Source organism: Octodon degus, unplaced genomic scaffold (genome assembly GCF_000260255.1).
Source record: "Octodon degus isolate 3935 unplaced genomic scaffold, OctDeg1.0 scaffold00036, whole genome shotgun sequence".
NCBI classification, from domain to species: Eukaryota; Metazoa; Chordata; class Mammalia; order Rodentia; family Octodontidae; genus Octodon; species Octodon degus.
Genome location: NW_004524612.1, coordinates 14,904,061 through 14,923,869, shown reverse-complemented (window position 1 = coordinate 14,923,869; position 19,809 = coordinate 14,904,061). Strand labels below are relative to the sequence as shown.

Here is a 19,809-nt window from a genome sequence, read left to right as displayed (position 1 = left end):
TGAGTTCGATCCCCAGTTCTAAAAAAAAAAAAAAAAAGAAATCATAAGAGGAATTATGAAGAAAATAATAAAACGAAAAGATAGATCTTGGAATAGATCAACAAAATTGATACACTTTTAGGTAAAATGACCAAGAAAAAGACTGGCCTGGTAGTACATGCCTGTAACCCCAGTGCCAGGAGGCTGAGGCAGGATGATTGCTTGAGTTTAAGACCAGTCTAAACTACATAAGAGAAATCCTACTTCAAACCACCCCCCAAACATGAAAAACCAACGACTCCAATTACTAAAAGTATGAATAAAAGGAACATTACTAAATTGCCTTATAGGAATACAAGACTACAAGGAAATTCTATGAACAACTTCATAGCACCAAATGGTATAACCAAGATAAAATAAATTGCTCTCCAGAAAAAACTACCAACATTTCCCAACTCATTTTATGAAGCTTAATATACTGACACCTAAACCAGAAAAAGCCATTGCAAACAAAGAAAACTGTAACTGAGTGTAGTGATATACATCTGTAATCCCAGTGCACATGGGGGCTGAGGCAGGAAGACTACAACTTCAAGGCCAGCCTTGGCAATTTAGCAAGACTGTCTCAAAATAAAAACATTTTTACAAAACATATTGAGTATGCGGCTCAGTGCAAAGGCCTTGGAGTAAAGCCCAAGTTCCTCAAAACCAAAAGCAACAACAAAAATAACAAAGTTGAAGGAGTCACATTTCCTGATTTCGAAAGTTATTATGAAGGTCCCGAAACTAAGACTGCATACTAACATAACAAAACAATACCGATCGATGGGACAGAATGGGACAAGAATTAAATCCATAATGGTCAATTAGATTTTTACAAGAGTACAGTGCTACCTCAAGTTGTGAACTGAATTCTTTCCATGACTCTGGTTACAGGATTGAGTTTGTGAAATGAGGTACCACTGCTGAGCGTGGTGGTAATGTAATGCCAAGACTCACGAGGCAGGGGCAGGAGGATCACTGAAAGTTCAAGGAGAGCGTGGGCTGCAGAATGAGTTCAAGCCAGCCCAAACTAGTTAATAAGACGCTGTCTAAAAAAATCCAAAGGTACAAAAAAATTCAAAAGAATGATACTGGATTCTTTCTTACAAAAATTAATTGAAATGGATCAAAGACAAATGTAAGAGCTAAAAGTGTAAAACTATTAGAAGAATAAAAGGATATAAATCTACTCAATATGTTTTAGGCCATGGTTTCTCAGCTGAGACACCATAAGCTAAAGCAACAAAAATATAGACTTTATCAAACCTAAATTTGTGTACTTAAGAGGACACTACCAAGAATGTAAGAGTGTTGTTAGTTGTCAACTTGGGTTACCAAGTGTGACCGCAGTGCAAAACAAGCAAACAAAAACCAATTAACCAAAAACCTAAAACAAACAAAAACCTCCACCAAAACAAGTCAAAAGAAAAACAAAACAAAACGCTTGGCTGTTTGCTAGGGTGAGGCAGAGGGCCACAAGTTTGAGGACAACCTGGGTAATTTATTAAAAACTTATCCCAAAAAAAGTAGGGGGAAGCAGGGATGTAAAGGACTGGGGATGTGAGTCAGTATGCTTCCCTAGCACACATAATGCCCTGGGTTCAATGCCCAGTACCACAAAATGAAAAAAAAAAAAAAAAAAGTTTAAAAAAACTTCCACAAATTTGAGAGAATTGAGGGAAAATACCTGCAAATCTATATCTAACAAGAAACTTCTTTGATTCACCCAATTAGAAATGGAAAAAGAATCTCATTCACATTTCTCCAAAGAAAATACGACAGATCCTTATTGAGTGATAGTGCATTTGTGAAATGGCAAACTGTAGCAGGGGGTGGTGGTACATGCCTGTAATCCTTGAGGCAGATGATCCTGTGACTGAGCCCAGCCTGGGCAATTTAACGAGACTCTTTCCTAAAATGATACCCTCCTTCCTAATAATAACAACAACAACAACAACAACAAAAATCCAAGGTTCAAGGTCCTGAGTTCAAATTCCAGTTTAAAACACATACACACAAACGAACAAACAAAAAACCCCAAAACCAACAAGGGCCAGGTATATAGCTCAGCTGTACAAGTGTGCCTGAGGTCCTGAGTTTGATTCCTGGTGCCAAAAATAAACAACAAAAAAATCCAAACTAAACCAAAAACCTTCAAACCAAAACCAAAACAAAACAAAACAAACCTGGAGATATAGCTAAGTGTGAAGGCTCTAGGTGTGCGTGAGTGTGTGTGTGTGTGTGTGTGTGTGTGTGTGTGTGTGTAAATTCTTCCAAACATTAAACAAGGAATAATCTATGCCCTAGTAATTTCATTCTTAGGTATATCTTCTTGAGAATTTGTCCACACAAAAATTTGACCACAAGGACCAACCAGATTGCTCAGCGGATTAAAGTACATTGCTTAGGCAGATGCAGGGACTGGGATTCGATCCCCGGCATGCCATGCCAGCCCCACCCCTGAGGCATGCTGAGACTGCAATGGAGACTGGGTATAGTGGCGCATGCCTGCAATCCCAATGCTTGGCAGGCTGAAAACAGGAGGATCACTACGAATCTGATCTGTATAGTAAGACCTTGTAGACCCTGTACTAAATACATAAAAAACCCCTTGAAAACAAAATATTCATAGCATTTAGAATAGCCAATTAGTGTAAATAAAACAAATGTCCATTATCTGTCAAATAGAGAAATAAAAAATAATGGTATATTATTCACTTACTAAAAGGAATGAGAGGCTAACAGTCTTCAACTTAGATGAAACTTGAAAACATGCTAAGTAGAAGGAAGCCGGACACCAAAGTTCACATTTTGTCTACAAGTCTGCCTAAACATAAATCTAGAAGCAGAAAGTAAATTAGTGCTTGTTAGGTACTGGAGACAGGAGAAGAAGGGGACGGCTGCTGATGGATATGGGACTTTGATATTAAATCAATTTTATACAGGGATACTCCAATTATTTCTTTTGGTCTACCTCTTGAAACTGTTAACTGGTAAGCAAAAGATCATGGTTTACCCTTTCATAATTAATATTCTTTCAGGGAAATTAGTTCCTTCTCCATAACAGAGGCAGCAAGTGTCAGTCCCCATTATTTTCTTTGGTTTTGCTCTAGAATTCTTATTTAGTTTAATATGTTTCAAGTTTCTACTATTGCTTCCCTAAAGATATATTTGTCTTCAGTTTCTGTTGTATTGTTTTTACAGGTAAGAATGCCCAAAAATGCTACAGAAGTGTTCCCTGATTTTTTCATGTTTTCTGCTATGATGGCCAACCCCTTTTTATCTTACAATTAAACTGTTACTTAATTTTCTAAGAGGCTTCAAATCCTTCATATGTTTAGTGGCCATTTATATTTTGTCTGGTTCAAGTTATACACTGATATCCTCCACATATTTTTTGGATAATTTGTTGCTTTCACAATAGTTTTAAGAGCTCTTTTCACTACTTTTTTGGGTACTGGCAATGAAATTCACGACCTTGCACTTGCTAGGTGGGCACTGTGCAGCTGAATTATCTCCCTGGCCCTTAAGAGTTCTTTTGATATATCTTAAATACCAAACTTTTGCTTTATATGCTATAAACACCTTTCACCATGAATCTTGCCTAAGGTATCATTTATTGAACATAAACTTTTCATAGAGCCATATCTATACAAATTTATGTTTGGGGTTTCGTGAATCAGGAAAGATTTTCCTATCTCAAAATAATAATATTATTATTTTTTAATGTATTTGGTAAAGGAACTCACTATGCTTGGATTCACAGTGGTTCTCCTGTGTTCAGTCTTCCCAGCGCTGGGGTTACAGGTGTGTGCCACCACGCCTGGTTTTGGTGGCTGGTTCAGCTTACCTGAAAGCAGGGCTCATGTGGCATATAGTGCCAGGGACTGAACCCCAGTCCCTGAGCTTGCCTAAAGCAGATGCTTAGTCTGCTGAGCTATTTCGCTTGCGGCTTCAGTAAAAATATTTAATATTTTCAAACAGTAGTGTAAAATCTTTTCTTTGTACTATATTAACATATATTTAGTTCTTTACACATGGAAACTGATCTTTGTTCCTGGTTGGATATTGACACATATTTTTTTTAATAAATGGGAAACACGATGTTCTAACATATTTGTCATGTTTCCTTTATTTAAGTTGAATTCCCATATTTCCAAGAGTCTATTAATAAACTCTGGTCTGTATAACATGTAATACATCTACACAACAATGACCCTGTATTACCTATTCTTTGGTATGGCAAATTTGTTCAAATTCTTTCCCCCAATCTCCATAAAGATTCTCTTAGATATCCTTACTATGAATTTTAGTCTCATAGATAAATTTTAGAATCAACATTAATTGCCTGTTATTCTGACTGATATCAGACAACATATAGAGCAAACTGATGACTTCTTGGATGAATCTGGGCAGGGAAAATTATTTTTGGGTCTGTGACACAGTATATATTTACAAAACTGGTATTTTAATTTTTTTCTCATTGTTTTTAAAATATGAAAGTCATGCATAGAGTATAAAATCCAAAAGGAATGAAACTAAGTAATTTTCAGTCACTTCTCCACACATTCCCTTCATTCCACTTCAAACAAATAAAGCTGCCTTATTCTTTTAGGGACTAATAGTACTCCATATTATGTACATACCACTATGTATCAAACTACCTCCCTACTGAGGAACAAAAGTTGCTACTGTATCATGTGCAGTAAACCTTTTTGTACAGTAACCATTCTAGACATATGTGAATATTATTACTATAGGGCAAATTTCTGTAAGATAAAATACATGGCCAAAAGAAGTAGAATTAAAAAAAAAGAAATGTTACTCATACAAAAGTAATTGTATTTTCAAGAACAATAAAATCAGGGACTATCGGTGTACCGCAGTGGTAACTCATTTGCCTACAAACCCTGGGTTGGATTCATAGCACCACACACACAAGCACACACAAAGACAAGCTGAAATCTCTATCTAAAAACATTATGCTTAATGTATTAAGCAAGTATATTTAGCTAGTGCTTACTACATACAAAATTTTAAATGTCTCAAATGATTACTATTATTATTATTGGTAGTATTAGTAGTATTTGGTATAGGGTTTACAGGGTCAACAGGGTCTTACCAGGTAGATCGGACACATAGTGATTCTCCTATTTTCAGCCTCCTAAGTGCTGGGATTATAGGCACACACCACCACACCCAGTCTCAATCGCTGTCTCAGCACACTCTGGGGATGGGGCCAGCATGACACACGGGGATCAAACTGCTTTAGTCTGTGGAGCTATCTGGCCAGCCCTAATGTCTCAAATCATTGAATTGCCAAATGTGAATGATGAGTAAAAAACAGTGAAATAATATTCCTTATACACTAATACAAGATAATTTCGAAGTTTAAAAAGCTATATGTAGAATATCTGACATGACATACCTCCTTACTGGCACAAAATGAGAAAGAAACTATGCATATGTTTATTTTCTTTTAATACATAAAATATGTCTACGAAACTAATGTTCACCTTCTTGGGAGTCTATGGATGACACAGAAAGATTTAGCACTGTATACCTTTCTGAAGGTACTTCAGAATGTAATAGAAAACTTTAAAAATAATAGCTTCATAATTGGACCATCAGACCTAGCCAGCCTTGACTAAACTACCCAGCTGCAACTCAGAGACAATTTGACTCAGCTCTATCTGACCAGCTGCACAATAGCCTGCAAACATATCCTGTTTTGCTAGCCTGTTTCAAGGACTATCTACCCGGGACAGGACAGTCCTGTCAAGGACACTTAATATTACCTGCTTACTCAGTCCTTAATTTCCCTAGACCTTCCTGCCTCATGATGAATGACCCCTCTAGCTAAACCTGCCCCAGACACATCTGCCTGACAACCTGTGACCAAACATATAGCCAAGTATAGAATAATCCATTATCGACTTTGTACTTCCTGCTTACAAAATGTCTACAAGTTGCTATTTTACTCAAAGCAGGGGCTGGTGATTTGGATCTGGTTCCTACCAGCCTGCTGGTGTAATAAAAGCTGCCTTCTAACTCATTGGTGCATAGTGTGTTCCATCAGGTTTGGTACAGATTTGCAACAATAATACATATTTTCTAAAAAAAAATAATTTAAGCTAGGCATGGTGATATGTATCTGTAGTCTCAACTATATGGAAGGCTAGGCAGGAAGATCACTTGAATTGAAGAGGGTTTTTGTTTTGTTTTGTTTTGTTTTTTTAACAGCCTGGGTAACTTAGTGAGATCTCATTAAGCATTTTTAAGAAAAGGTTTATTCTGGGGGCATGTTGGTGTATGCCTGTAATTCCTGCACTCAGGGGAGGCTGAGGCTGAGTTTGAGGCCAGTCTGCGTTAAACAGTTCAAGGCTGGCCTAAACTACACAGTGAGATGTTACTTCAAAAACAACAAAAAAAGTAAATTTATTGTAAAATTTTAAATTTATTTTTTTTTGCAAGTTCATTATTAAGTAGACAAGGGCTAAGAAATTGTTAACAGTTGCAGGAAGCTTAGCTTCACAAAAGTCACTCTGGAGAAAGATGAATGAGAAATGATGGTTAAAATGAAGCAGTTATGATAAGTTATATAAATCATAATAAATTTTTACAGTGTTTATTGTGTCATTTGATACTTTACCTAAACTAACTCATTTAATTTACTCAAAAACGCTTTGGCTAACCACGTTGGTATACAACTATAATACCAGCTACTCAGGAAGCCAAGGCAGAAGGACTGCAAATTCTAACCCAGTCTAGGCAAATTAGCAAGATCCTGTCTCAAAATTAAAAATTTAAAAAGCTGGGAATGCATATCAGCACTGCCTGGGTTCAACCTCCAGAACTTCCAAATTAAAAAAAAAAAACAAAACTTTCTTAGACCCTTCACTGTGGTATATGTCTGTAGTCCCAGCTATGTGAGAGGCTGGGGCACCAGGACTGCTTATGCTCAGGTGTTAGGGGCCAGCCAGGGTAACATGGGAAGACTTCCACCTCAAACAAAACAACCAAGCTGAACTCTTTTAGGTAGGAATTATTACTCCCATTTTCTAGGGGAGAAACAAAAAACTAAAGAGTAGGGCATTTGTTTAATAACTTGCCCACAGTTATATAAATAGTAAGGATTGAAATCAGATTTTGAACCCAGTAGTTCACTCTCAAAGTCCTGCCCTTGGCCACCAAATGATATTGTACCTCCTCTTCATATTGAATTGCTATGTTAGGGATACTAGCTTTGCAGCAAAAGAAACATCAACCAGCAGCACAGCTACTAGCAAATGAGCCAGTCTCCTTTGGCCTTGATAGTATCTTTGAAGTTCACACCAGCTTCTCATATCTAGAAAACAGTTAGCACAGCCTCTAGCACTTGGTAAGTGTTAAATAAATGACATCTAAAAATAAAACCTCTGTAAAGAAGAGGTCCAGGGCTGGGGAGATGGCTCAGAAGAATAGGCGCTTCCCTGGCAAGTACAAGGGTCTGAGTTCAATGCCTGGTTCCGCAAAAAAAAAAAAAAAAAAGGAAGCGGTCCAGCTAAGATAGTGCATGCTAGTATGCAGTAGAGCTACTGACTATACAGCTCTCATTATGGCTTTATGTGTCCTTTTAGGGATTTAGAATGATAAATAAAGCTGTGCCCAAACTAAAAACAACAGGGTCAGAAGACAGCTATGCTTCTTAATATCATTACTATGCATAACTATTTTCAAACCTGCAATCAAACTATACTGTTTATCTCCTGGAAAAATCAAGACAAAATGGTAATAACTGTCCTTCAAAAAGTATTTATTAACAAAGAATAATCTTCCTTAAAACTGTTGAAGAAGAATACCTACGAAAATGGCAAGCTAAACATGGTGGTACGTGCTTATAATTCCAGCATTTGGGAGGGAGGCTGAGTTGGAGGATAGCTATGAGCAACATAGTGAGATCTTGTCTCAAAAAAAGTGAGGAGAATGGAGGGGAAGGCAGGAGAGGGGAGGGAAGGGGAGAGACAAAAGAAGAGAGAGGAGAAGTGAGAAAAAGAAAAGGAAAAAGGGAAAAAGGAGAAAAGAAAAGAGAAGATGTTCTTAGTATGGTGCAGAGCTGTAATCCCAGAATTTGGGGAGGCTGAGGAAAGAGGGTGGCAAGTTCAAGTTCAGCCTACACAACTTAGATGGTGTCTGAAAATAGAACATAAAACACAAAGGGGTTTGGAAGGCTGGAGATATTGCTCAGTGCAAGGGTCCTGGGTTTAATCCCATCTGCCACTCCAAAGGGGTTGGGGGGAGGAAGGAAGAAAATGGTATTTTCTAGTTCCTAAAAATGACTCAAAATATTAAGCAAGGCTGGCCAAATAACAGTGGATTAGAGCGCCTGGCAGGGGCTAGGGGTTTGATCCCCAGGCCTGCCATGCTGGCCCTGCTGGCCCTGCCCCTGGGGCACGCTGAGAATATGATTGAGAATGGGTATGGTGGTGCAGGCCTGTAATCCCAGCTCTTGGGAGGCTGTAAATAGGCAGATCACTATGAGTCTGATCTAGTAGTGAGACCCTAAACATCCTGTAGACCCTTCCCTAAAAAAATACAAAAAAAAACCCTCCAAAAATAAAAAAATAAACAAAATATCAAGCAGAAGATCACATTAGGAATTTCTAAGAGTTTTTCACCAAAAGAATAGTGATAACAAGCCTGGGGATAATGTCACAAACTGTAATATAACTTTATAATGAATGGCTTCAAAACCAAGATGTTTTTCACAGATCTGCTTAGGAGATCTATAGACAGGTTAGTCAATATTTTTTAAACTGCTACAGGCAGCAAAAATCTCATAGCGTTCTTCACTCAGCTGTCACAAGACCAAAGAGAAGGGCCATTGCTGTATCCAAAGCTAATTCAGTTTAGTTTGTAGTTTGTAAGCCTATTATTTTAAGAAACTGTCAGGAAAAAAATATTCTTGCCACATGTAAAATCACATAGGAAAGAGCTGGAAATTTAAGGGATTAAGGGTCCAATCAACCAGGTGTAGTAGCCTATGGCTATCATGCCCTCTACTTAAGAGGCTAAGGCAGAAGGATAATAAGTTGGAGGGCAGCCTGAACAATTTAACAATTGTTCAACATAAAAAAATATTAAAAAAAAAAAAAGGATTAGGCATGTAACTCAGTTGAAAAGTACTTGCCTAGCAAGCCCAAAGCAGAAGAAAGCAAGGGCCTGATAATGTCTACTGCTTTATATTTTATGCTGCTGACTTCAGTGCCGGGAATAAACTTTATAGGACTAGACCTAGGCAATAGTTCATGGCCACATATAAGCTATTGACCACAGTAAGAAAGGCACAGTCTCACAGTAAAAAAGTTCAAGGAAGAAATTAGACCAATTCTATACTAGCTTGTCCAGAAAATACAAGAGAAACGAACACTTTCCAACTCACAGACAGTGTTACCATGATAGCAACACTAACCATGGACAAAACAAGAATTAGAAAAAAACAAAATATCAATCTAAAACAATACCTCTAGAGGGCCTGCCAAATAGCTCAGCAGTCTAAAGTGCCTGCTTAGGCACAGCGCAGTGGCCAGGGTTTGATCCCCAGCATGCCATGCTGGCCCTGTCCCCAAGGTTGTACTGAGATGGTGACTGTGACTGAGCATGGTGGTACATGCCTATAATCCCAGCCCTGTCCTAAAATACAATAAATAAACAATATCTCTAGTGAACACAGATGCAACAAGTCTTTAAAAAACATCAGAATATTAAATCAAACAACATAAAAAGAATTTAGAGTACCATGACTGAATGGAGTTTTCCCCCAAATGCAAGTCAATATAATTAAATATAAACATGAACATAAAACACAAAATCACATATTCAACTCAATAGATGAAAAAAAAAAAGCATCTGACAAAATACAACATCCAATCACAATTTTAAAACTCTTAAAATTAGCATCAGAAGGGAACTTTCCTTAAAGGCTTCCGCATAAAGAACACTTATGGAAAGCCTATAGCTGCAGTCACAGTGGTGAAAGACTGAATGCACGGTTCCATAACATTGAGGATAAGCCAAATATCTGTTCTCATCACAATGAGCAAGACTGAACTGAAGGGCCTGGTCCAAGCAATAGGGAAAGAAAAAGAAATAAATACAAACTGAAAAGGAAGAAGTGAAGTTATCTCTATAGAAGATTGTGAACAAATGCCAAATATTGATTTTTAAAAATTACTAGAACAAATTAAGCAGGGTCAAAGAACTAAGATCAGTATACTAAAATCAACTGCTCTAAGACACAAGAAACTAGGTATCAAAATTAAAACAGCACCAATAGCAAAAAAAAAAAATTTACAGAGAAATTAAAGAAAATATGTGTAAGATCTAATAACAAAAAAGTATTAACATGATTAAGAAACAAAGAAAACCTATACAAGAGGAGATATATACCATGTTAATAGATTGAGACACATTATGGTTAAAATATCAATTCCTAATCTCAGACTGATTATACTGTATATTTAACACAAGTCCAATCCCAAACTAATTATAAAATGTACTTCTGTAGAAATGGAAAAACTTTGTTCTAAAGTACATATGGAAAGCCAGGTTTGGTGTAACACATACATAATCGCAGTACTTGAAAGGCTGAGGCAGTAAGACTGCCATGAGTTCAAGGCCAGACTGAGCTCCACAGTGAGTTTAGAGCTAGTCTAGATTATATAGCAAGACTAAGTCTCAAAACAAGCAAAAAAACAATAAAGTTACAACAGAAATGCAAAAGATAAAAGAATTTCATATACCATATTTTTATGTTCAATTTATTTTTTCACAAACATGGTAATATAACTGAAAGGGGAAAGGCTAGAATTTTCAAGAAATGGTGTACCAACGATCAGATCTCCATATGGAAAAAAAAACGAAGCTTCAACCTTTACCTGATACAGGTGTAAAAGTTAACTTGAAATAGTCCATAATGTAAGACGAACAGTAAAATAAAAAGTTCTAGAAGCAAATACAAGTAAAAAAAAAAAAATCTTTGAGACTTTGTTCTTCATCTTTTATAGGACACAAAAAACATAAGCCATAAGGAAATAAAAAAAGATAAATAACTAGAGTGAATTCAGGGCCAATCTGAACTGCATAGTAAGGGCTGGCCAAATAGTTCAGTGGTTTAAGCACCTGCAAGCAGATGCAGGGGCTTGGGGTTTGATCCCCAGGCCTGCTGTGCTGGCCCCCGGGCGCACTGAGCCTACAATTGAGATTAGGCATGGTGGCGTGCACCAGTAATCCCAGCTTTTGCAAGTCTGTAAATAGGCGGATCACTACCAGACTAGCAGTGAGACCCTGAACACCTGTAGACCCTTCCGTAAAATGAAAGAAAAAAAGAACTGCATAGCAAAACCCTGTGTCCAAAAGACAAAAAATAAAAAATAAAATAAAATATGATGGGCAAACCACATGACACACATCACCTAAAAAGATATATAAACAACAAATAATCATATACAAGGATGCTCAACATAACTGCCATTAAGAAAATGCAAGACAAAACTAGAGTGAGATACCATTACATATGCACTAGACTGACTAAATTTATGGAAAAGTACAAATATCAACTACTAAAAAAAGTATGGAGCACCTAGAATACTAACCCACTGCTGGTGGAAAATGCAAGACATAATCATATTTTGGAAAACAATTTGGCAGTCCGTAAAAAGTTAAAACATATACTTACCAAAACCCCACAATCCCAATTGTATGTGAACTAAAATACATCCCACACAAAAACTGGTAGATAAATGTTCATATTATCCAAGTTCTGGAAATAATCCAAGTGTATACTAACGTATAAGTAATGGGCTAATTAATGTTCTTCTATTTATTCAATGAAATAGAACTCAGTATTTAATTTATGAATAATGCACATAAAAACACTAATGAATCTCAAAATCATCTAAGTAAAGCCAGAAACCAAAGTTATACATTGTACAATTACAGTCACATAAATTTCTACAGAAGGCAAAACAATACAGTCAAGAAGCAGATGAGTGATTGCCATGGGATAGAAGTATCTGACTACAAACAGGACTGAAAGAAGTTGATGGAATACTGAAAAAGTTATATGTCTTGAGTTTTGGTAATGATTACACACTACTGTGTGAATTTGCTACAACTCAGAAAGGATTGTACTTGTATGTAAATTGTATCTCAAGAAAAGTGATTTTAAAAATAAAAAAATCAGGTATCTCAGTTATTTAAAGTGCAGCATGGGCAAATGCAGTCAGGCACAGGGGATCACAATTCAATCCCCAGCTCCACAAGCCGCACCAGACATGCCCTAAGGCAGCCTCAACTAACAACAACAACAAAAAAAAATCCTTCTCCAATTTCACAAAACAAAATAAAAAAATCTTTCAGGGAGATAGCTCAGTGGCTTAAGTGCCTGCCTGGCAAGCACAAGGTCCTGAGTTCGATCCCCAGTACCAAAAACAAAAACAAAAACCCCACATTTGACCTGTATACCTCTAAGTTCAGTTTTGGGGGTTTCAAATTATATAGTTAAATTTAACTGAGGTTGACACATTCTGATACTAAAAGCTTTTTGCAAGGTAGAATGAATATATTTTACTTAATTATTTATTTGGTACAAGGTCTCACTACGCAGCTTGGACTTATAGTGATCCTCCTGTCTCAGCTTCCCCAGCGCTGGGATTATAAGGATGTGCTACCATGCCCAGTTTCAGTGGCTAGCACAGTACACCTGGGGTTCCAGGGCCAACAGGGCATGTAGTACCAGGGATCAAACCCAGGTCCTTGTGCTTGCCAGGCAGGTGATTAGACTACTGAGCTATCTCCCCAGCCCCAAATTAATAAATATTGAACGACTTCAAAATCTTATAGGTCTCTCTGGTATAAGAGCCCAGTTGTAGTTTGTTCAAGCACTTGATTAGATTTGGTAACAGCTCCGCTGAACACACTTGGAAACTGCTATGTTCTGAGTGTTTATGTCTCCCCAAAATTCATGAAAATGTCCTCAAGATAAAGAGTATTAAGGGGGGCACCTTCAAGGAGTGATTTAGTTTGTGTGGGCTGAAACTTTAAGAATGGAATTTGTGCCTAGAAAAACAAGGTCAAAAGCAAAAGCTAATCTCTCATGCTTCAAACATGTGAAGACACAGCAAGAGGCAGTCCAAGCCAGAAGAGGGCTCTCGCCAACACTGAATTGGCTTTGATCTTGGACCTTGTAGTTTCCAGAACTATAAGAAGCTATCCAGTTGTATGTATTTTGTTATAACTACCAGCCCAAATGGACCAAGACAAAAACTTTTTGGAAAATGATGAGACTCCAGGTCACCAGGCAATCTAATGTCAGAAAGGTAGAACCCTAAAATTCTGCTGCTTTTCCACTACACTACTATAATTTTTTAAAAAATACAAAATTATAATGTTTCTTGAAATTCATAAGTGCTAAATGTTTATCTTCCATATATTTATTTTTTCTCAGATATGAACTCAACTAGTATATATCTTTGGTTTAGAAACATACATTAAGTTCTGCTCGGGGGCCGGGGAGATGGCTCAGTGGAATAAGCATTTCCCTGGCAAGCGCAAGGGCCTGAGTTCAATCCCCAGTTCCGCCAAAAAAAAAGAGAGAGAGAGAAGTTCTGCTCATTTATCCATCTATCCTTTGTGCATGATCCACCCCCCAAGGTGATTTAAAGAATTTATGTTCTAAGAATCTGTAGCGTCTAGGAACACAATTTACCCTGGAAGCAAATACAATACATGTGTTTATTACTAAAGTAAAGTCTATGCTCACTACTCCATTATCATTGTTAGTGAGAGTTTAGAATCTTTGCCGGCGTCTTACAGAAGTAAAAATCCACCCTGGGTGGGAGCAGCTGCAACTGTGAAGAAAGCTACAAATAACATGCTGGGAATTCAGCAGGCACTGTTATTATATCCTGTTTATATTGTCATTTTTCCTATCAGTAGCATATTTATACAGACCATACACACAAACTTCTTGTTTATCTTATTAGAGAAATCCTCCAAATCTATAAAAAGAAAGGTCTGTTTGTTTCTGGAATAGCACACGTTATAATTTTGTACCTTAATACACTTTGTTATTTAGCATTTTCTTTTGTTAGGCACCATTTGCTCTCATTTTTATATCATTTTTATATCAAAGTTCATTTCATGTTGTACAGTTGACCTTAAATGACTTTTAGGGGATTTGTTAAAGAATAAGATTCTACAACACTATACCTTAAACTTTATTTTAGAGCTGATGTCATTATATATTCTTTTAAGATATATTTGACAAACTTGTTTAAAGACAGAAAACTATGTTTATATAATTAAAATATTTTAGAGATTGAGCTAGGTGTTACAGGGCCTTCCCTATTCAGGCAGGTTCTTATCCTAGATGGATGAATTATAAGGCCAGACTTCACTGAGGTTCTCATTAATTCACTATTACCTAGTAAGACCTCACCTCTACAATTAGCTCCACTTTTCTTAGATTGAGAGCTGGACAGGCTGGACAAAAAAATGTAACATATTTAATAACACACAAATAGCTCAGTGGAGTAAAGCACCTGCTTAGGCAAAGCATAGGGACTGGGGTTCGATCCCCGGCACCACATACCTTGCCAGAGCTGCCCCATGGGGTGCGCTTAGACAGCGATTGAGATTGGGCATGGTGGTGCATGCCTATAATCCCAGCACTTGGGAGGCTAAAAACAGGAGGATCACTATGAGTCCAATCTGTGTAGTGAGACCCTGTAGACACACACACACACACACACACACACACACACACACACACACATACACACACCCCAACTCAGTAAGGTGATCTAGATGACAAATAAATGAATCTGGTTATCAATTACTCTCATTTTCCAGCCTTGGAGATAAAAGAAAATTTCAACTTCTTTATGGGCATAACTTCATGTAGCATTTGTTGAGCAAATATTATTCCTAGGGAAGTTACGCTGGACAGTTTTTCACATGTATAATTTGTGTTAAGTCCTTATTTGTGGTGTAACACTCCTGTTACACCATGAAGTAGTTCTATAAGGTAACTAGGTAAATGTAAAATGTTGATGGTATAGGTTTAATGCTAGATTCTCTGAGCCAATGTACGAAAAAGTCACAGCCTTTGAAGAATATTACTCTATACTGCAGCAGTATAGAGTAAAGGCAGGGCAGTGAACTAGATCTAATTAATTATACATATGAATTACATCCAAATCAAATGAAGATAATAACTAAGTTTATTTTAGTTAAGAGGAACTGATAAGGCTGTGATGAGGCCTACCAGGTACAACCAAGGAATTGGAAGCATACAAATGATCAGAATTCTAAAAATTTAAAGTAGCTGAGCTCAGGGAGTATACTGAAGATGGCAATAAAAAAAGGAAGCTGGAATCACATTTTAAGGAACTTCCTTTTCTATCTTTTGCTTTCAAAAACAGGAGATGACATATTACCAAGCAATATCAAGCAATTCTAATCCATAGAAATTAAGACCAGGAAAGTTTATCAGTCTCCTTGCTAGAAAAGTATTTTGAAACTTAGATTACTTGAGGGGTTTTTTTATTTGTTTGGTTTTTTAAATGTATTTGGTACAGGGTCTCTTTACACAGCTCGGACTCGCAGCTCAGACTCACAGTGATCGTCCTGTTTTAGCCAACCCAGCTCTGGGATTACAGCTATGTGCCACCATGCCTGGTCTCAGTGGCTGGCTCAGCACACTTGGGGTGGGGCTGCTGTAGCATGTGGTACCAAGGATGACTCCAGGACCCTGAACTTGCCTAAGCAGATGCTTAGTCTACTGAGCTATCTCGCTGGGTATAGGGTAGCACTCTTAATAAGTGTCCTGGTGAAATCAATCTTGCTATTTCATGGACTACATTTTGCATAGCAAGATATGAAAACTTTCAGCTTCTCTTTCCAAAATGACAATGTTTAATGTATCAAATTCAGCTCATGATGGTACATCTAGTGCTTTGGATATGCCTAAGCAATGCTTATCATAGCTATCTTAGGATGATCTAAATCAAAGTTACATAAGTTTCAAAGCAATTGTTTGAAAGGTCCAAGATGATTCAAGTGTATTCAACCTACTCAGAAATTTTTCCACCTAAACAAGGCAACTTTGTAATATTGGCCTATAAAACTAGAATTTTATTTGTTTTTTGTATTTTTTAGGCCTGCAAACTAAAAGAGAATATTGCTTCCTATCACCGAAGCTAAAAGTGCAAAAAAAGACAACGTTCCATCTTTCCCATAACACAACACATAAGTGAGTTTCACTAAAACCTGTATAATTTGCCCTTACACTGTCTCTTAAGCACCATGACACAGTCTTTCAAGATAAAGAATGTAAGCCAAAATAAATCTTTCCTTAAGAAAACTGACAAACACCTATAGACTACAACAGTTAAATGCATATACCCCTCTTTAGTTCTAAGACTTTTATATGAAAGGTGTATCTTAAAAGCCTTTTATCATGAACAAATGTCACTCAGAAGCATATCACTAAAGTAACACACACATTATGAAAGACTCATTGAAGCTAGGCATGGTGGCACAACCCTCTATTCCCAGAACTTGGGAGGCTGAGGTAAGAGGATCACTGCAAGTTTGAGGCCAGCCTAGGTTACATACTAAGTTTGAAGCCAGTATGAACTGCACAGTGAGATCTGTCTCAAAAACCAAAACCAAAGAAGGGCGGGGGGACTGGGTGAACTTAGATATTTGATATTAAATTTAGCACATCTAAATTTCAAGTTTCATTTTCAACTGAATTAGTGGTCAGCAAAAAACATTTTAGGAAAATTAGCATTGTGTCAATGTGTAGAAAAGAAAAAGAGTATTGGGGCTGGGGAGATGGATCAGTGGAATAAGCGCTTCCCTGGCAAGCACAAGGGCCTGAGTTCAATTCCCAGTTCCACAAAAAAAAAAAAGAAAGAAAGAAAAACAAAAAGAATATCTTAAAATTGTAAGGTGGTGTTGCAGAACAGATCCACGTGTTTCATAACAAGAAAAGTAACACAGAGAGGCCAAAAGACCATAACATAGCTTTGTAGTGTTTAGTAACTATGAAATGTAGTTGAGTTTCTTTCCTCTAAAGACTACTAATATTTTGAGATATCATTATTATCAATGAAAGGTAGACCACATACTAACAAAGAAAAGACAGGCTACACCCAAATTTAAGAACTTTGTGAAAAAAAAAAAAAAAAAAAAAAAGCAATCTGGATAGAGAATGACATATATACACCACATACTAGGGATGGGGCTTAAGACTGGAGGGGAGAATGGGATGGGATATAAAGGACAAAGAGAAGACAATGGTAATTCTCATCTTCTCAGTAACCATTTGAGGAAATGCTTTCACATACAGAAAAGTGGTTTTAAAAGAACTTTCTTTACCCTCATGAATCACTTTTTAACTGGTAAAATCAGGGATTAGATTTGGAGGACTGCAAAGCTTTTAAAAAATGAAATGCAGATAGCAGTTGGATGTGCGTGTGTCATAAGTTCTGTTTCAATTAAAAGAAAACAAGAAATGCTATTTTAGTCACAAAATAGGGAATTTTTTGCTTATTATGAATGCTATAAAACTTACTACCATAAGAAAAAAATCACTGGAGAAGTTCTGTGATATGAGAGACAATGGTCTTAAATCACAGGGATACATTATTATGCCTAAGTTGACAGATCTGCACTGCAATGCAGAAATGCAAGCAATATTCAACATCTGCACAGAAGGCAGAGAATAGACACGATTCCAGAATAAAGGACTCTTCAGCTCTTACCTGTTACCTGTGCAACAACTGCTTGGGAAATCCTCCGATTGGCAAGAAAGGCTTTGATTTCCTCTTTTATCACACTGCTGTCCCTCCTAACAAAAACAGAAGACAAGACCAACAATGTATGTTGAAGGCAGAAATCCTCAACTTTGCCAAAAGAAAGGTGTAGCAGAGAGGTGGGGAGAACACAGAAAGAAAGGACACAAAAATAAAGGGTAAACAGACCAAACTTGTATGAAAATATGAAATTACAACAAACCAAGAAACACCAAATATTCAAGTGCTGAAACATCACACCACCAGACAGACATTTTAGTGAATGCCACCATAGATACAAGTCTCATACCAGAAGACGGCTAATTGCATGCTGTGTATAATTCATATGAGGAACACGGCTGTGATACAGTATATATAAGGTTCATTACTGAGGAATGAATATATCTTACACAGAAATCCTAGAAAAATAAACATCAGTTGTGAGCAGCTTGTGGGTTTGCATCTTAGCTAAACAAAGTTCATTTATAAAACTTTAAAATAGTTACAGGAATAGAAATCATTACTCTCACAACTGAAAATATGAGCCATTTAACAAAGGCTTTGCCCTGTGACTCATCTTTTTTTCAATGTACAGAGAAAAAAAAACGCAAAAGGGGATGGCTAAATATTAAAATTTAATACTGAAAAGTCATTTAATTTCCTGCTTCATATAATATATAGAATATCTGATACTCAAAACTATCCCAATGTCTATGTCCTTAGGATTATACAGTACAGACCACACTGTTCCTCTCAGAGGTTTGTTACAAGCTTTTGCTTTTTTAAAAACTCAACAAATTATCAAAAGACCAGACATTCAAGAATGATGAGTAGCAACACTTCTTTCTCTCCACAGAAACAGAATATTTAAATAAAAATATTTAAATCTTTAAAAGTGACCACATTTTCTGTGAATACTTTATCTTCACAAAGAATACAACAATAGAACACTGAGTTTTGTTCAAGCTCAAATCTGCCCTGCCATCTGTTTTCATGTAACTGTTGAGCTAAGAATCCTTGGGGGCATTTATAAGTAAAGTAAAATATTATAGCCTATATGATTCTAATAATGAGCCTATATTTTAAAAGTTTTTATTCAATTATTATTCTGTATTTAATTTTGTCAATAAAAACTTGTGGCTATTTGTCTCCTGTATGTAAGTATCTACACTCTGGCTTTAGTTTTTCCTGTTAGCTGCAAAGTCTAGAATGTTTACCACAGAATTCTTTACAGAAAAACTTTGCTGACCTTTGATCTGAGAAAAGGACCACAAAACCTTCACAAATCTGGGCACGGTGCCAACACACCTGTAACCCCAGCTGTAATCCCAGCTATTCAGGATGCTAAGGCAAAAGGACTCCAAATTCAAGTCCAGCCTAAGTAAACGTGTGAGACTTTATTTTAAAAATTAAGCCAGGTATAGTGACATATGCCTATAATCTCATCACTTTGGGAGGTTGAAACAGGAGGATCTCAAGGTGCAACCAGTATGGGCAACTTAGCAAGATCTTATCTTGAAAAATAAGAACTAGAGATGCAGTTCAGCAGTAGAGTACTCCTGTGTTTGATCTCCAATACCACCAAAACAAGAAATATCTTTACAAACTATTTGTGAATGAATCACAAACTCTTTCTAGGAGTTCAAGTCTCTCTGCATATTAACTGTAAGAAAAACACCTTACCACCAAAGAATCAGTTGTACCTTAATTTAGATCAGGTATTTCAGCCCTCAATGAAGACAAGTTACACATTCTGTTGGTAGACTACATGCTCCTGTTTAAGAATTTTGGAAGAGTGGAGAGGTAATAGTGATGAGTTTCCACTCTACACCTCTACAGTGCATCCTGACGTACTGGATGGAGATAGTAACTAGAAACATTTCTTAAGCTGGGAATGAAGCTCAGTGGTATAGAGTTTGCTTGGCATTGGTAAATAAATAGGATC

General features: G+C 36.9%; 1 protein-coding gene across 10 annotated transcripts in view; it reads right to left on the bottom strand.

The window, feature by feature from the left end:
- The window catches only part of Hmbox1 (homeobox containing 1), a 236,691-nt gene that overhangs the window by 91,384 nt on the left and 125,498 nt on the right, over window positions 1–19,809 (bottom strand). For all 10 annotated transcript variants that reach the window (XM_023714679.1, XM_023714675.1, XM_004630703.2 and 7 more), the window contains one exon: window positions 17,835–17,920. In XM_023714679.1, coding sequence (XP_023570447.1) covers window positions 17,835–17,920 — 86 coding nt within the window. The remainder of the gene's footprint in view (window positions 1–17,834; window positions 17,921–19,809) is intronic.